We start from the raw sequence: 19,587 nt of genomic DNA on the forward strand, positions 1-19,587 counted from the left end.
ATAAATGATGTATTTGAAATAAAAAAAGTTCTAAAATAAATAATTTATTTTAATTTTTAATATATTTCTTTTCAATTTTACTTTATAATTAATATTGTATTATTTTTATAATTTCCAATATATGATAAGGATATTTTAATAAAAATATTATTCTCTTTTTTAATTATTCTTTTTTTTCATCTATAATCAACTCTATCACTTATTATGGAATATCCAAAGAGATTAAAGTGCATTGTGACCGAAAACTTTTTTTACACCATCATCCAATAGAATTATAACGATTTGCTCTGTCATATCAGTATTTTAAAATTAAATATGTGATTTGACGGGATGCATTTCTCTCATTAGGAGTATAAAAATATTCTACACTATCATATTCTTTTTTCCCATATCCAAAATTGGAATCACTCCTTTGATTTTTTATTTAATGTCAATCTAGACAATATTGTATAACGTGTTTATGAAAGATAATTTCTGCACAAGTGTATTTTTAAATTTCTATAGGGTTGGTAAAAATTATATAATTTATAATGAAGAACTCTCATTCAATTTATTTCAATATTGATTAATGCAATATGTAGAATATTTAATACTAACTCCTTCAATACTAACTAATATTATATATAAATTATACAATCAACTTCCGTCAAGTCACTTTATAATATTTTTTTATTTATAAATAATTTAATATTTTAAAATATTTTGATTATATATATATATATATATATATATATATATATATATATATAATATATATATATATATATATATTATATATATATATATATATATATATATATATATATATATATATATATATATATATATTATATATATATATATATATATATATATATATATATATATATATATATATATATATATATATATATAAAATACTTTTTTCAATAATATTACACTAGTATTAAAATCAAATACTCAACACATAAACAAAATCTAAATAAAATAAAAAATATTTGAAAGAAACAAATCTAAATAAATAAAATTATAAAAACTTATTTTATAATCATCAAATTATATAAAAAAATAAAATAAAAGACTATACGACACCGCATAACATAGTTCTTCTTTTCATGATTCAGTTCAATCCAGTTACACATCACTTCGTTAGATCTCAAACGAAAACAAACTTTCTCATTGTTTCGAAGCATCCAAACAAGATCTTTCACATCGTCGCTGATTCTCAGTGAGATCTCAACTTTTTATTTTACTCATCAATGAGTTACCGAAGGTTCGTTGATCCCTTATTTCTCTCGATTTTAATAGTTTACGTTTGTTTATACATTTTTGTGAATTGCAATGCACGAATTTGGCGGTTTTAGATTCATGTCATTTCCTGTTAGGTTGATTTCTCTGCATTTTGTTTCACTTTGACAATTTTGGTGATTGTGAATGTGCTTTTGGTTTGTGATTTGGTTATTTTTAGGTTTGGATGATTATTTGATTTGATTATAAGCTGATTTCGGCTTTAAATAAATTAATATAATCTATTGGGTCCGATTCTCAAATGTACTGAAATTCGATACGTGACCGAGTTCTATAATTTGACATGGTAGGAGGAGAAAGGGGGGGATTGTATCACTGGGAAAGATGTGAAATACTTGCTAACTGATAAATGCTAGTTTTACTGTTTCTGATTAATAAAGAGTGAAGCTTTAATAGGGTGGCAGCAATGTAGTAAAGCACGAGATCTTAAGTATGATTGGTTGGCTTGTGAAAGATTGTAAAACTCAGATTGTTAGCTCAGCACGTAAGATCCTAACGAAGAGAAAAAGGGTTATTTCATACATGTATATACACATACACGTACACAAAAACATCATCATCATAATCATAATACTGGCTCAAAAAATGACCTAGCAGTTTTTTTCTTTTTCTTTTTTACGATCTTGGCCACACAGGCAACGCAAACGATCTTTCTTTGATCGTAGCACTCTCAGGCATCCTTAGCATGTAAGACCTTATGATTTTACGGCCTAACACTCTATCTTGACTGCATTGGTGGCAAGACCGGTTTTTGAAAGTTGGAGATATTTGAGTTCAAAGAAAGGAAGGATAACATTCTGAAAAGTGAAATCTTATCATCTGGAGGAGTTTGTAGAGGAAAATTCATTTTATTTGCTTAATGATAGCTTAAATTGTATTTTTTTTTGCCATGTTATGAATGAGCTATGGTCTTGAGGCTATCAATGTTACTACTTACTACACCTTTTCATCAAATAGTAGATACCAAATATACATGTTTTATATAAAAGATATTAAATTATTCCACGAAATAAAATGTTTTTTTCTTTTTTTTCTTTTCCGGAGAGCAGAGAGCTTTCAGCGTGATGCAATTTTTTTAAATGTCTTGATGTTAGTTTCCTCAGTGCCTTTTTATTCAGTTTTTATCTTTAACTTGTTGCTGATGTTGACTCTAGATGTATTAAACGATAATAGAATTACATAAAAAAATGTTTCAAGTTGAAAATCAGGATAAACATTTGATGTCAAATTTCTTATTAGATACTTCATTAATCATGCTTTATGTCTTGTTTTTATATACTTGGCTATTCATTTTTTAAGTCTTGGTTTTATATCCTTAAACCTTTTTGCGTAGTTATTTAAATCTCATATTGTTACTGTTTTGTTTTCTGCAAACTTTGTTTATCTTGAGTCTTGACACATTTACAAAGGAATTATTGCTTAAGGGAATCTGTAGAATCTATTATCTGGAGGAGTTAGTAGAGGAAAATTCATTGGTCTAGTCTGTCAGTAACAGGTTATAGAAAATTGTATGTGCAAATATGGTGTGTGCTGTCATATGCCATGCAAAGAGTTTTATTTCCTAACTTTCAGGCCTATATGGAGTAAACTGCGAGATTATTTTTTTGTTTAGTAAATTTTACTTCACCACAAGAGAAACGTTTTAGTATTGCTACTGCATCTTACTTTTTTGTCCTAGTAAATCTGCCTGTTGCAAATCCAGAACTCACTTTATTCAAAATTCTTATAATGACTATTTCTATCATCATTATCATCAATAATTCATTGTGGTTTTTTAATTCAAGCCAGCATCAGCATGATTGACTATTGAAATTAGATAGCTTCTTTTCTTATACGGAATTCAAACCATTGATAACCTGTCTGCGTTAAAAGTGTACAGATGATTTTTACTATTTTTGCAATTGTCTTTGCCATCTTGTAGAAGTTTTCACTTTTTATTCTAGTTATTTTTTCCGAAAAATGGTGATCTCTTCTTCTATATAAACTCTTCATCTGCTTGATTTTCAAATACAGAGACAATAGGTCGTCCAGATCATCACTTTTAGATGGTCTTGATACTCTAGAGGAGGGTGGTTTAAGGGCTTCTTCTTCTTACTCACCTGAAATAAAAGAGCACGATAATGATACAGCCATGGATACTCTCCACGACAGAGTTTCTTTTCTAAAGCAAGTAAGATTTGTTTATTTAAATATAAATTCTCTTGTATATATCAATCAATTTCTTCTTTTAACATCGGACTTTATGAATTATTGCTTATTAAATCTACAATGCTCTTTTTTTGACGGTAATTGTATCTATAACATGAAATGTTCTGTTGGTGTTGGAATTATTATTGCCATGAGGAGGTCGAGACTTATAATATTTACTTAATCAACAGTTAACAGGTGATATACATGAGGAGGTCGAGAGTCATAACAGCATGCTCGATCGGGTGGTATGTAAATTACATATTTTGCCTGTTTCTGTGAAAAACTTTCTTTCCTATGTTCTGATTAGATTCCTTTGTAAATCAGGGTAACAAAATGGATGGATCAAGGGGTATGATGTTGGGAACCATGGATAGATTCAAGAAGGTAACATTTTTATCTTTTAATGCACCTCATTTTGTCTGCTTTTACTCATCACATTATTGGAAAAATGATTTAGTGTATAGAAACTGAATTCTGTAGGTTTTTGAGAAGAAATCGACAAGGAAAACATGCTCACTTGTGGGATATTTCACAGTTGGTTTCATATTCGTATACTATCTTATTAGGTAAAAATGATTCGATATTCTATTCACTTTTTGCTCTGACTTGACTGAAGTGAATATCAATAAAAACATAGGTTAGATTCGATGTTTACAATGCACTGATGCAAACTCACATGTGCTTTGCAGGATGCTTGGATATTTTACACTAGGATGAAGCCTGTTATGTTAAGCTAGCTAGAATATGGGATGGATGTTTCAAGTAAAATTTTGTTCTTGTGCTATAAAATGCTTGAACCATTGACTTGTGGTTTGAAAACTCAGTTGTGAATTGTGATATTTGAAACTTACTGCATATATGAAAGCTTAACAAAAGTATATTGTTTAATTCCTCTCCTGTCCTGGTCATGTATCATTTTTTTTTCCACAAGGGACACTACAGCTTTGAATTCGTTTATTATATAAATTTCTAGAAATATGAAATCGTATATTTATTGGGTGAGCATAATGAAACCAAGACTTACCAAATAGGATGCCAATTTTCATCCTTATGTTGTGATCCTCACTGCACCATTAAGAGACCAACGGGCAGGGAATTTTTTTTCTGCTGGGGAGAGTCTACCTGAGAGAAGTTTGGAGACAGAGATCATACCTCTTGCCCCTTAAGAAAATTTTTACTACCTCGTACCCCTAAAGTTATACTTATACCCATATATTTTTTTAAAATATCAATTTTATCCTTGTTTGTTTTTAATCAATTTACTGTTTCACTTTTAACTATTTAATTGAGACTTTTGAAAATTGCATCCTTCTATCGGAACAAATTGGAAAAGACTCCTAGAATGTATTTTTTTTTAATCAGAATACTTTGTGGAAGACATCTGGTTTAGTGTGAAACGTGTTCCGGAACACTTACTTGAAGAGTTCCGATTTAGTTTTTAAAAAGTACCGTTTCAGAAAATTCAACCTATGTGTTCTGGTTAACACATTAATATATATCAGAACTCTTTTCTAAAGATTTTCAGTGTGTTATTTATGTGTTTCAGAATTCTTTTATGAAATCTTCTTGTATGGATTGTTAATTTTTTTTGGACAATTTTTTATTGTGGAGGTAGGTAGATTATTTTCTAAGTATGTGTAGATACTTTTGGTGTTTTTTCAACTACTCAAAGATTTGGTATACGAGAAGTGGTGATAAGGTGGAATAAAGAGATTGAAATCCATAATAAAGTAATTGTTATTATCACACGTTCAGATATTGAAATAGGCAAGAGAGAGAAGTAACAAATTACTATTTGGTCGTAAACAGGAACTAACACCTCTCTTGGTTCATCACGATGGGGCGGGACCAAACGAGGATGCGAAACACAATAATACCACTTCAGGTATTCATCATCTATATCAGATGGAGTGGTGACCAATATTGTCGGACGAATCACAACAATAACGCTCTGATGGTAACCAATTCACTCAATATCAATATCATAACCCATCATACAATTAGGAGGTTGGGGTGGAGCATACTGCCTATTTCCCAAACTGACGTATATATTTGTTAGGCAAGTATGAAACAATTATGTTACCCCACTTCATACACCCCCTATACAGACATAACTCATCAAACTGACGTCATACTCTATGATCCTCGAATGGAAGCCATATGACTTCGGCAAGTGTCAGCTCGTCCAATATAGGCCGCAAGTCATCCATCTTCAGGACTCCTTGCTTATAGGATCATCTCATTGCTCGAGGAAGACCAAAATTATCATCTAGTTTTCAATTCTCTCATCTTTTTCCAACTGTTGGAAAGTACTCGTGAGTACATCACTGTTATAATATAAAAACATAATAAACAAAATAAATTAAATTAGTATACTAAATAAAATTAATTAACATATAATAAACAAAATTAAATGCAGCTGCTTATAGGATATCCATCGAGCTACTTGCAACTGAACACAGAAGCATCTCCGAGGTATCTGTAAAAGGTAACTAATGCAGCTGCTTCCCAACTTTATTCCGAACATCTCTCTAAGTCCGTAAATAGTAAGAGGTATCGTGCCTTGACAAGCGTAAAAGTATTGTCGGCAAAAATCGTTAAATCCACCGACATCAACAAATACGCTCTAGTCGCATATGCCTAGCTAGAAGCAGCTCTAGGCGCTATGAATAAATCGTATAACCACTCCAACTTATAGTAAGAACCCCTGCTGCTACGAACATGTGTTTGTTCCCCACTTTGTGATACTCATAAGTAATCAATAAGTTCAACAACAACCTCTTTAGTGACATCTTGAGGGCTCCAGAACACACCCCTGATGGGCAAGTGAAGCAGACAAGAGACGTCATTCAGAGTAATGCGCATCTCACCAAACGACATATGAAATGAAGATGTCTCAAGATGTCATCTCTCCACAAATATGGATACCAGGTTTGTGTCCATCTTCGTAAAACTGGTTCTCTGAAGTGAAGATAATCCAAACCTAGAAACCCAACTTTCCATCTGTTGTGGAAGAGCTTGTGGAACCCTCGATGTCAGCTTAAGCCCGTGTCCAACAACTTTCAACTCTTTCTTCAGACCTCTCTCCTGAAAACAATTAAAACACATATTATAAAACACAGTATAAAATATTCAAATATTATTCAATATCAAATATATGTCGTTTACTTACCTCACTGAATCATAAATGTCGAGCAACATGATGCTCGTACTTTACCAAAAGAGATGTATCGCACGACCCTCCTGGAAAGTCAATCAACTCTGCTGTGGATGTAGATGCACCCCGTCCTAAACTACAATCTGGAATCCTACTGTCCTTGCCTCATCTTCGAGCCACTATAAAAAAAATTAAAATTAAAAAAAAAAGAAGCACCGAAACACTTCTTAAATGAGTTCTGGTGTGAAAACCAAACCACAAATCTAGAACAATTTTAAGAAGATTTCTGGTGAAAATAATGCAAAACCGGAAGTCTTTTAAGAAGAGTTCCGATTTAAAGTTTGAAAATCGGAAGTCTTTTAAGAAGAGTTCCGGTTCAACATTTGAAAACTGGAGCGAACTGGAACACTTACTAAATGTGTTCCGGTATGTTAACTGTGAACTAGAAGACTTACTTTATGAGTTCCAGTTTGCAATGAAGAATGTGATGTTTCGGAAGTCTCGAAGCGAAAGTGAAGTAAACAATGGAAATTTCAAAAATATAGCTTATTTATATGAGGGCGTTTTGGTCCAAAAAGTTATAATGTAGGGGTATATGGATAATTGATGGGGTATTGTTGGATAGGATTTCGACACATATAAATGTTAGGAATTGGTCATAGGATTCAAATAAATATTTTGAAGAAGAATATATTGACTTCGACAACAGATTAATGAGAGTATTTCGACGAAGGAGGTTGTGCTCTAGGACTTAGAAATATTTTGGTCTAGACTGGAGTTCGACGAAGCTTACCTGGAGTAGCGTTCGATGCAGTATAATTCAAATTTGAGGTTGATAGCTATTTCTTGCCCTTATCCGTTTCTTGAAGACGCGTGGAGAGCTTTGAGCAGTGGAATTCATGTAAATCGAAGACGTGGCATCTTCTGGAGAAAAGCCCGTTGAATAACGGTTATTTTCAATATAATATAAGTATGAGACTTAGCCATTAGGAAAGAGGAGTTCAACCTTGTACAAAAACTCTAAATTTACTCAAAGTACCTGTGCGTGAGAAAGAGTGTTCCTGAGTGAAAATATACGTGTGAATAGCAGATTTTATACTTTTAACCAAGTCATTTAAGATTGTGTCATTTATATTTGCTACAATTTACTTTGAAGACAATTTTAATATTTAAGATTTCGTCATTTATTTTGAAGTCATTTATTTTGCAAGCCTTTACTTCTGCATTTTGTTAAAGAATTGCAACATTCCCTTTAATAACTTTGAAAACATTGTCGAAATGATCATAATTAACAAACCTAAAAACTAAATAACAACACATTTCCTAGGATTAATCTAGTCGATCCTGTAGGTAGCCAAATATATTGAAATTTGGAAGAGTAGCGCTTGTTTACCAATTTCGGCGGTAAACAAATTGGCACGCCCAATGAAACTGGTGTTGTTAGATATAATTTGTAAAAAATATTTAGAAGTTCTTCAATACTGGTTTCCTTTAACTTCGTTGCATGAGATTAAGGAGTGGTAAAATAACCACTAATAACAAAGCGATACAAAAAAGGGGATACGTAAGAAGGATGGCGAATCCGCCAAATAATAATGGAGAAACTATGACCGCAATATCTGTGTTAGAAACAATACCATCCACGGAGAGTACGACTGCCATATCGTCGAGTGCTCATAGTTGACCAATTTTATCTTCTGTGAGGACACAGGGTCAACAGATGACCCCTCATCCAGTAGGATCTATTGCATTCAGGCCCTATGTAATTGGATTTAAATGCATTTGAACGGTCGCAAACAACCATATGGCATGCCAACTTCGATGATGGAAAATTTGCACAACGCGACGTCAACATTGGCTGACCCATTGGTGAACACGTTCTCTCCCTTACAAGGGTCCGGGTCAGTTGTTAATAATACAGGTCGAATTAACCAACCCCCAGGGGTGGGATTTCCTACCCAACAAATGCCTAATTTTACTATAAACTCTACAGCAGATGGACGAAAGTAACCGTGAGATGATCCATATGCTTTCCCAACAAATGGGCACAATATTCAATCACTTGATTCAAAACACCACTAAAACAAACCAACAAATGGCGGCACAGATGATGCGAATTGCAAATTTCTTTGGAGTTTTACAAGCGCCTCGATAACTTCGAAGGGAACATGTATTGGAAAACCAAGGAGAAATCCTTGAAGAGGACCATACCATTAACTAAGCCCATTGAAATGCACCCCAGATAGACGTGGCAGATCAGGGGGTTGGAGTCGAACCCCCCAGGAACGAACAACAAGTGCTGGGAGAAAGGGAGCCAAGGGTGGTAATGGTCAATAGGAATTAAGACGCTGACGAGGTCATACATCAGGTTCGATATGATGGTATGGAAGGAAATAACAATTTGGTTCCCATGATCGAAAGGATTATGGCGCGAAATGGGGTGAATGTTGGCCTTTATAGGCCAAATTATAGTTCCACATTATCTGAGTATATCTTACAAACTGAATTTCCTAGGGGATTAAAAGTCCTAAAATTTATAAAATTTTGAGGAGATACTAGTGAATCGACTACCGAACATATGCCGAGATATCTAACCGAAGCAGGAGACCTTGCAAATAATGAAATTTTAAGGATTAAATACTTCTCTAGTCCGCTCACTAAAAATGCCTTCACATGGTTCACTACACTCCCAGCGAGTTCGATTCATGATTGGACTCGTCTAGAAAGATTGTTCCATGAACAATTTTACATGGGGCAATCGAAGATCATCCTGAAAGAATTGGCTAGTATTAAGCGTAAATTTTCTGAGCCAATTGACGACAATCTTAATAGGTTCCTTTTCCTAAAGACAAGGTGTTTCACATAGGTTCCTGAACATGAATTAGTCGAAATGGCCGCTGATGGTTTAGATTATTCCATTAGAAAGAAATTAGACACCAAATATTTGAGGGATATGACCCAGTTGGTCGATAGAGTTCGACAGGTAGAACGTTTGAAGACTGAAAAAGACATAGCAACTAAGAATAATAGGAGAGAAAGGGTTGTGTATGTCGACATAGATGAAGATGATCAGGAAACGTATAGTGATCCTTTAGGTTTCGACGAAAGCGAAATCGACTTGGCCGAACTAAAACAAGGGCCACCCTATTCTTGCACCTTCAAATGGGAAAAATTCCATCGAACCAGAAAAGAATGATAAATTCCCTAAGAAGACATACACCTTCGACGTCACCAAGTGTGACGAAATTTTTGACTTGCTAGTCAAAAATGGCCAAATGATAATGCCTTCTGATGCTAAAATACCTCCGTTAGAAAAACGAAAGAAATGAGGTTTCTGTAAATATCACAATTTTCTAGGCCATACAACCTCACAATGTTTTCTATTTAGGGGTTAGGTGAAAAATGCTATTAAGGACGGAAGTCTGAGATTTGGGGACAAGACGAAGTCCTAGATGAAGATCGACTCAGACCCCCTCCAGGTGGAAGATGCCCTATATACTGAACCGACCATTATTAACATGGTCGAAGCATCTGAAGGTTGTAACAAAAATACCAAGATGGTCGAAACCACTGAGGGTTTCAAGCAGGAGAATGACAAGACTGAGGCTACCGAGGGCCTTAGGATAAAAGCAGAGAAGCTGAAGATCATGATGACACCAATCTCGAAGTCAACATGGTCGTAATTCATGCAGAAAAATAAATCATCGTCAGAAACTCGTAATATAATAATAAACATAATTAAAAAAGAATGAATCCAACTAATTTTACCTCTCCTTCCCAGATATGTCTAGCAGTATGGTCCGAGTAAAGAGGAAGCAATGAAAACTCTAACGGACCCTCTCCAAATACCTGGAGTGACACTGACTTATCGGTCTAAGGTGGCACTGACTCAATAACTTTAGGTCCCTTCGATGCCTGGGATGGCACTAGTGCCTCATGTTCTCCAGTGACTCGGGCACATCTAGCGTTTGAATAGGTGGAACTTATCGCCTACGGGAAGATGGAGGCAGTGATATGTCACTAGGTGACATCAATCTCCTACGGAAGAAGAAGTTGAAGATATATGAGCCTCAAAAGCCGACGTCTCCGCATGAACCGGACTAGAGGGAACATGGGCCTCAAAAACCTAACTTTTTTCCCTTTGAACATATGCATGCCGTGCAATCCTCCCGTGTCTCAGTCTATCGTCTCTATCAGACATGATGTCTGTAAGTAAATCAGCCAAGTGCCACTGTCACTGAATTACTCTAGCAACCCTACAAGTAAGAAAAGAAAAAAAAGCAGACTGATAAATTACGGAGATGCATCTCCGGTTCTTGGGAGTCCAAACGTTGAAAAATTATGGAGATGCATCTCCAGAATTTTCTGCAACTTTTAACTTTGTCAATGGCGCTAATGCAGACCATCAAACCCCCAAAAATAATGCATTGATCGTCACTTTTAACTATCAAACAATCATTATGTATAAACTATCAAACATGTATAAACTATCTATTTCATAACCTAATCATCAACTTCTACATATTTATAAAAAAATTAAAAAAAGTTTAGAAAAATCCAATACTTACAAATTGTAATTTTACTTTAGTGTTGAATGAACTCTTTGATGTACTTGATGTTGATGGAAGAAGCTTTGAACTTCGTTGATTGATTTTTGAGAGAATATGAGTTGAGAGAGTTTGAGAAATGTTTAGATTAAGTCAGCATTCTATAAACTCATAACGCGTCTGAAGATGCATTTCTGAAATCTGAGGATAAAGTGTATGATTTCGTACCATATTATCATTTCTCTAATGTTTAACGTTTAACTTTTTAAAATCTAAAACACAGATTTGTTCATCGTTCAATTTTTTAAAATCTAAAACACAGATTTGTCATCTTAATGTTTAATGTTTAACATTCAATTTTTTAAAAGACAAAAAAAACAATGTATTTTCAAAAAATGAGTTATAAAATAACTAGTAATTAAAAAATTATATGCAAAGTAATAGTTCAAGAATAAGCATTTTCAAATAAAGTAGACAATAATTAGTTATAAACTTATAATAATCCTAAGATTGAGTATGACCGAAAGAAACATCAATAATAGTAAGCCCTAAACAGTCCAACCAAAGATATAACACCTATAAATGTTCTATAATTAGCTAAGTTATATGCAGTAAGTTTCAAAGATCACAATCGAATGGTGTATGAAAGCCTCTTGCCTCTTAGAGACTCAAAGAAAGAAGTATGAGTAGGTCTCTTGACTTCACTCTCTTCCACTGATACTAAGGACCACTCTCACCAACCAACATGCTAACCAAGCCTTAATAATCTACCTAGATAGACACATGAGACTTTATTATTATACAAGTGACACTACAATGAACAATCTGCCCATCCATTGATGTCGTATCGACTCGACCACCATTCCATTGTAGGTCACCCAACCCAAATAGGGGTCCAATATCCAAGCCAACAACATATTCCTATGAGTGCCTAAAATAATTACATAACTCCATGTAAAAATTAAATTGATGAAATATTAGACATTTGTCTAATATTAATCCTTCTCATCAGGTGATATTAACCAGTGCCATCGGAACACTGGTTACGAATTTTAAATATAAAAAATATATTATATGTTTAATGTATTGAATAAGTACAATTTTATTTAAAAAAGTTAATTATTTTTGTTTTTAATGTATTAAATATACATATATTTTTTTTAAAATAAATTATTTTTTAATCTCTTAAAGAATATTTAACTTATCTTTTTATCCTCTTAACGAGTGCCTCCGTATTATCTATGTAACATGTTTTTAGAAAACTATCTCAGTTAAGTCAAATCAACTATTTTATAAAATCTATTAAGTCAATTAAGTTGATAAAACTGTGCAAAGACATTAGAAAATTTGCGGCATCTCACTAGTTCACCTTTAAAAAGTGAATTCCAATCACTAAGTTATTTGATAAAAAAAACTACCTTATTGTTGGAATTACACCAAACCAATGGATAATTCCTAAGTCAATCTTGATGAACAAGATGATTGTGTTGCAATATCGGTGTCGCATCCTGCGAAAAATCAACCGGCGAGCCTAAAATAAAAAACACACAGAGCCGCCACTAAACGTTATTTATCCCAAGATAGGGAAAGGAAACGCTCAGAGAAACCTGGAAAGACATGGTCTCGCGACCAAGAGAATGGGTTCGGGAGTCGGTTACGCAAGGGGAAGGTATTAGCACCCCTCACGTCCGTCGTACTCGACGGGATCCACGTCCTAGAATAAAGAAAAGGTTGCTAAACATCACACACACACACGGGGAACGCAGGTAGGGTTAAGAGAAGGGAGCTCGATAAGGTATCGCACCTTAGGCCTACATATCTTGTCTGGAACAAGAATCAGAGCCACTGTAGTTCGGCTTACGCACGCCAAACAATACAAAACATACAAACAAGCAAGGGTGGCAAACATGGAGCCCGACAACCACTAGATGGAATTACGTCGGCATCCGAACCAAAACACGCTCAAAAGGGCAAACGTGGAGCCCGACAGCCAATCCTGGGCTTACGTCGGCATCCGAACCCAAACACACAGTCAAATAACAAGTAAACACACGCAAAAAAGAAAAAGGTTGCCCGGAGTGGTCTCGCACGACCACCTGCCTACATACCTCGTCTGGAACGAGGATCAGGGCGATGTAGTTCCCCTGAAAGGGACTAAATTGCTAACCAGAAACCGGGGAAAGATACACAACTAGGGAGCTGAGACTCGAGCCTAATGTTGTCATGCATCGTTAACCCTAAGTTCGGTTTTCTATCCTACTTGCATAAGCAAACTAACCTAACCAGGAAAGAAGCTAGCACACAAGCATACAATCATATATCATCAAACGAGAACAGGTATCTCAAACAAGCATGTCAATCAGATATCCACATAACACGCACTATAGCCAAACAAGGGGGCTCAATCAATCAGGTTTGACTGCCTAAGCAATCGTCTGTACAGGCTGTGTTTGCTCTTAACCTTGCCATTACGAGGCTAAGGTGAAGCAGATGAAAGGATGAAGTGAGGATCAGACCTCACAGCTCTTATCCCTAACCAGGGAGAGCTGACAAATGAGCATGGGTCCAGAATAGGGGAACCCTTCTATACTCGATGACTCTGACACAATGTGCACTGCACAAGATCTTGGGCTTTTGATCTCAATGCTACAACCATGTAATGGGAGCAAGGAGAAGACTCACTGAATAGTGGGGGACAGGTTGCTTGTCCCTACCTTCCACCAATTGCCTTCTTTGAAGGACTTTTCCTGCTTGGGCTTGAAAAATAAACATACACAAGCATTGCCTCTTAAGGAGGACTTCAGACAATTTGCCCGGCCCGGTAACAGCCGGGTCTCCAGACTACATGAAGTAAGAAGGTTATACCTCAAATGCAAGTTGCTTAAGCAAAGCAAAGCAATAGTTCACAAGGAACTGAGCAACTAAAGTACCTGGAAACAATCAAACTCAATCAGTAATCAATCAGACAAACTATACGGCAAACAATCAAACAGTTTAAACAATACAACACAAAGCAAGCTCAAGGCTTAAGCCCAAGCTCCAACACCTACAAAAAAATGTTATGTTAGTGTACAAACATCCACAACATCAATCAAAATTGGATTTGGATCATTCTCCATGTACATTATGCTTTTGATCCTGAAAAATCAAGCAAATATTAGCAACTAGACCACTAGGCCAAGCCTAGGGTCCAAAAGCAAGAAAAAAATTAAAACAGCAAGGTATCCACCATCCAACATCAAATTAACATCAAACAAGAGCAAACATCATTGGTCTCATGTTTATATCATCCATCAAGTTCAATTCATGCACAAAACAATCCATATTGGTTCAAATGAAGCACCAAATATACAAACAGAAGTATTGCATTCAAAGCCATGCCAAAACACATCAAAAAAATCTCAAATTAAATACACCTAAACAGGGGTCAATCAAGGTCTACCATGTCAAATTTGAGCTTAATTGGGCAAATGGAACCATGTCAATGAAAATCAACAAAAACAGACACAATTTCATGCTCCAATTCACACCATCAATGCATACATCCACTTCAAAAATTCATATCTCATTGAAAACAAAAAAGAAATGGATGAGACCAAAACAAGGAGGTCCTAAAATGTGTCTAGTTCATGCATATCAAATTTCATGGCCATACAATACAATGTGAGCATTTCCCAATCATTCTACCAACCTATGTCATATGAGCTTGCACAAATGATCTCCAGAAATGAAAAATCATGATCAAATAGAAAATGCAGTGAAAAATTCTACAAACATTCATACAACATCACGACATGCTAACTAACCATCATGCAAAATTTCAGCCAATTCTAACATGTATAGGTCACTCAAAAAAATCCTGCAAGTTGACATAATGAGGTGTGACACAAATTGTCACACCTAAGTTCCAGAATTTGCTGCTCTCTAACCAGGTATCCAAAATTCATGAAATTTACATATAAATAATCCTCAATGAGTCAAGAACCACCACAAAAATTTTCAAGAATTTATTCTACATTATGAGCATTTCATGATCAAATTACAAACATGTATCAAAATGTGACATACATCGGAAAACCCTAGGTCAAATAAAATATTCCCCAAGCACAACTTTGACCAATAGGTCAAAAAAAACCTACACAAACCAAGGAAGCTATAGAAAAAATTTCCATATTTTTTGGATTTTTTACTATTTTTTATGAATTTTTTAAGGTGTTGGTGAACATTTTTTAATAATTAAAATGAATTAACTTAAATTAACAAAAATGAAATTTCAGTGGCATTATGGTAATTTTTTTTGCGCGGCGGGAAACAGCAAATTTGAAAATTCAAATGGATTTCAAGATCAAACACGGTTTTCATCTCCTTCTTCGTCCAGAAATTGCCCAGATTTTCCAGAAACGGATGAACACGAAACATCAACCAAAACGAGTAAATGGATACTCGTTGGAAAGGTCTTTGAACCTAGATTACGAATCTCCACTTAATTTCTTCCAATTCTTCCTAGGTTCTACGGATCGAGCATGTTAGGGTTTCGAATCCAATGTTCAATTCAAGATATCTCATGCTACGGTTCACTACTTGCAAAACTAAACACATATCCATGATCTATGATGAACAGGCTTCACAACGCATATAATAATTGCACATTTCATGAGATTCGAAAAAACTCCAACCTGTAATGGCAGTGCTAAAACCAGCGTCCTTTGCTCTCAATTCCTTGAAACAGCAAGAGTAGAGGGATGAGGAAGATGATAAGTGGTGCTATCCGCAACTGCCTTTGCTCCTATCGTCCATAATTCGATTTTGCCATTGTTGAGGTAATTTTGGACAGTTGAGAATCCGAGCCTAATTCCTTCCAATGTGCCAAAACAGATGGTGTAGATGATGCAAGGGTTCCAAATCAAAAAGAATCACCAAAAACGGTTGAGAATTGAGGATGAAACTTGAGATTGAAGCTTGTTGTGTTCTTGAGGGTTTGGAGAGAATGTGAGAGATCTAGATCCAATCTTGGGAAAAGTGTTTTTCTGTTATGATTAGGCAAGGATTTAGAATATATATGTGTGCTTAATTGATCACTAATCATGTAATTAACCAATTTGGCATAATTAGTGATAATGTAATTTTTGCAAATGAGGGCAAAATAGCCAATTCACAATGACAGCACATGCCAGCTCAAAATTGGTTCCAACATGTCCAAAACACCATATGTGAAGTGTAGAAACAATTCCCATTGCAATTGGTTGCTTAAATCTCATTTTCACTATGTGTTTGCAAAATGTCCATTTTTGTCATTTCCATTTTTCAAGACAAAACTCAAACCTTGTGCATTAACCATGAAATGAATATTCAAACACACTTAAAATGCCATTCCTGAGGTGTTGGAAAAAGTCCTATTCAAAAATTCCCAATATTTTGACTTTTGGACAATTTTGCCCCTGGTCCAATTCAGCTGTCCAGTTGAAAAGTGACTTTTTGCCTTGGCCATTTTTGAACAAATCCAATGATGCACCCTCAAAGTACATGTCAAATGGAGTTTGTGCATATAAAGAACTTGCAATTTGGACAAAGTATGTGGTAGTTATGGCCTCCTGATTACGGGTTTTTTTGAAATTCACTGAGCCATATTTTGCAAACCGTACATTGGATTTTCAAGTTCTTGGACTTTTTGGAAAGGTGAGAACAAGATCTACATCTGTCATGTTGAACAATTTTTCATTTGAAGCTTCCTTGGACTTCTGTTTTTGAGGTCAAAACTTTCCACTTTTGGAAACTTCTATTACAAGTCAGTTGCTATTTTTGGCAGTTTTTGTCCTGACTTGATTTTCTTCATTCTTAAGCTTTGAGATGTCAAATATCACTTGTTCCAACATGAATGAAGTGTATCCAACTCATTTCCACCTCCACATCCATCAGATCAAGCACAGTTGACCACAGTTGACTTTTCATCTGATAGATGAATTTGGCAATGCATTGACCAATTTAAGCCCCAATCTCCAACTGAAATGGCTCAAGGGTGACACCCTAGCCTCAATAATCACCATATAATCACAAAATGATCCTCATCTCCATCTCAAACACCATCTCCTGATTAAACCCTGATTGGCCCAATACAACTGATTAGGGTTGACCAGTGGTCAAAACCCTAATCTCAAGGAATCTTCTTCAACCTCCTGATGACATCCAACCATGGTGATGATGATGTATCGATTCAATCAACATGAAGACCAATACCCTTGGGAGTCACAAAACCCTAATTCACAGCTCAATCCTCAGATGGCCCATGATCAATCAGTACAACCCTAGGCTTGCATTTTCTGACTTCCTCATCTTCTGATCAAGACTTGGGAAGATAGCTTGCACTATGTAACCACATGTTATGCAATATGAAATGCCTAATGTCCTAAAATGAAATACAAATATGTTGATGCTAGTCCCAAGAGAGGAGGGCAAATTTTGAGGTGTTACAGCTGCCCCTATTCAATCCACTGTGAACCTGTCGATACGAAATAGCCTCGGCTTTCGGATGATCAGGATGAAAAGTGATTGAATACCAAGAACAGACGAACAATTTGCACTCTGATGGGATAATAATTAACAACGCCTGTCAGCATCGGCGAAGAAACAAACTTTGAACAAAAATCCGTCTGGTACGGAGAAAATCGGTCTGAACACCGCACATCCCCTCGGGAGTATTATTCTTTCTTCTTATTCTTTTCTTGAACCCCGAAATTTTCTTTATCTTTTTTCATTTTCTTGAACCCCGAAACTTTCTCCGCGCAAACGATCCTCGGATCTCTGCATTTGAACCCCGGAACTTTTGATAATTCTTGGTCTGAAAACCCCTTCGGTCTGAACACCGGGACATCGGCCTGATCGCCACTTCGGTCTGGATACCGCCTCGGTCTGAACTCCGGGAAATTGGCCTGATCGCCACTTCGGTCTGGATACCGCCTCGGTCTGAACTCCGGAAAACTGGCCTGAATACCACAAGTACATCAACCTGATCGTCGGAAACTTCTTCGATCTGAGAATCGGAAACTGGGCCTGAATACCACAAGTACATCAACCTGATCGTCGGAAACTTCTTCGATCTGAGAATCGGAAACCGGGCCTGAATACCACAAGTACATCAACCTGATCGTCGGAAACTTCTTCGATCTGAGAATCGGAAACCGGGCCTGAATACCACAAGTACATCAACCTGATCGTCGGAAACTTCTTCGATCTGAGAATCGGAAACTGGGCCTGAACGCCACTTCGGTCTGGATACCACAAGTACATCAACCTGATCGTCGGAAACTTCTTCGATCTGAGAATCGGAAACTGGGCCTGAACGCCACTTCGGTCTGGATACCGCCTCGGTCTGAACTCCGGAAAACTGCTAATCGCGTAACGTCCTCTGATTTTATTTCCCTCTCCGCCCGACGGAAACATTTCCTCCAATATCGCACTACTGGGGAACATTGCTGATCTGACGTTCTGATGCTAGACTCCTCAGAATAACACCTTTATCTTTCAGCAAGACCACCCCTCAAACGGTAACCACGGTTTGGGACTAGCTTATGCTTGCAATGATGCATGATTGATTTTTCTGCGTAATGCTCCATAAACATGGAAATGCTACGCGATTATTTATTTTTCCTATGCAATATGCCATGTTATTTTTTCATGATGAATGCATAAAAAGAAATATCCCCCTCTGGGGAATCCTCTGGGGGACACGAGACTCTCTGCTGAGGCTCTCGTCACTGCTCCGATTTCCACCCTGCCGGGGAATAGTACTGCTGCTGGGAGAATGCCACCCTTGCTGGGGAATACCTCCTTTGCACCCAACCCTCTCGAGGACCTGCTGGGGCAGAAGAACCATCATCGCGCTCTGTGGGGATACCACAATCTCTTTGTCTTGCTGGGGATACACGTCCCAACTCTGCTTTGGGAACCCTCACCGATACTCCCGCTGAGGAAATGAGCAATCTTCAACCTACCGGGGATGACCATCCAGACCATGCTAGGAGAAACGACTGCTACTCCGCTGGGGATTACCCATGCAATCCATAGGTAGAATCGGCTCAGCTGGGGATGCAGAAACCCGTCCGCCACGGGAATTTGTTCAATCCTCCGGTAAGATGAACACTGCTGGAGATATATTTCTTTGGAAAAGACCCGCTCCACTCGGGGGTAGCAACCTTCAGACCTGACTGCTGAGGAAACACCATTATAAACCTGCCAGGTATAACCACACTGACTCGGCTGGGGAGCTAGTCCTACGATTCTGCTTGGGGACTTAGCTGGGAAATAAGAATTCCCGGACTCATCCGGACCTTTTCTGCTCCATCATCTTGTATTTCAAGCCGCTTCGTGCTCGACGAGAACGTACTCCTGGGAATTATACAGAAATTTCAA

At 36.4% G+C, this 19,587-nt stretch overlaps 1 protein-coding gene across 1 annotated transcript; it reads left to right on the forward strand.

The window, feature by feature from the left end:
* The first annotated feature begins 1,074 nt into the window (after nt 1-1,074).
* LOC127096739 (bet1-like SNARE 1-2) lies at nt 1,075-4,365 on the forward strand. The gene is made up of 6 exons (XM_051035289.1): nt 1,075-1,252; nt 3,301-3,457; nt 3,666-3,722; nt 3,802-3,861; nt 3,958-4,043; nt 4,167-4,365. The coding sequence occupies exons 1-6, from the start codon at nt 1,239-1,241 to the stop codon at nt 4,192-4,194; spliced, it is 402 nt and encodes a 133-aa protein (XP_050891246.1). The 5' UTR covers nt 1,075-1,238; the 3' UTR covers nt 4,195-4,365.
* Nucleotides 4,366-19,587: the final 15,222 nt, after the last annotated feature.

This window comes from Lathyrus oleraceus, chromosome 6, assembly GCF_024323335.1.
Source record: "Lathyrus oleraceus cultivar Zhongwan6 chromosome 6, CAAS_Psat_ZW6_1.0, whole genome shotgun sequence".
Classification (NCBI taxonomy): Eukaryota; Viridiplantae; Streptophyta; class Magnoliopsida; order Fabales; family Fabaceae; genus Lathyrus; species Lathyrus oleraceus.

What these genes read in the sequence shown, in the direction of transcription:
- LOC127096739 (XM_051035289.1), top strand. An exon ending in CCATGGATAGATTCAAGAAG is followed by an intron (nt 3,862 to 3,957) that starts GTAACATTTTTA and finishes TGAATTCTGTAG; the next exon opens with GTTTTTGAGAAGAAATCGAC. An exon ending in TTCGTATACTATCTTATTAG is followed by an intron (nt 4,044 to 4,166) that starts GTAAAAATGATT and finishes TGTGCTTTGCAG; the next exon opens with GATGCTTGGATATTTTACAC.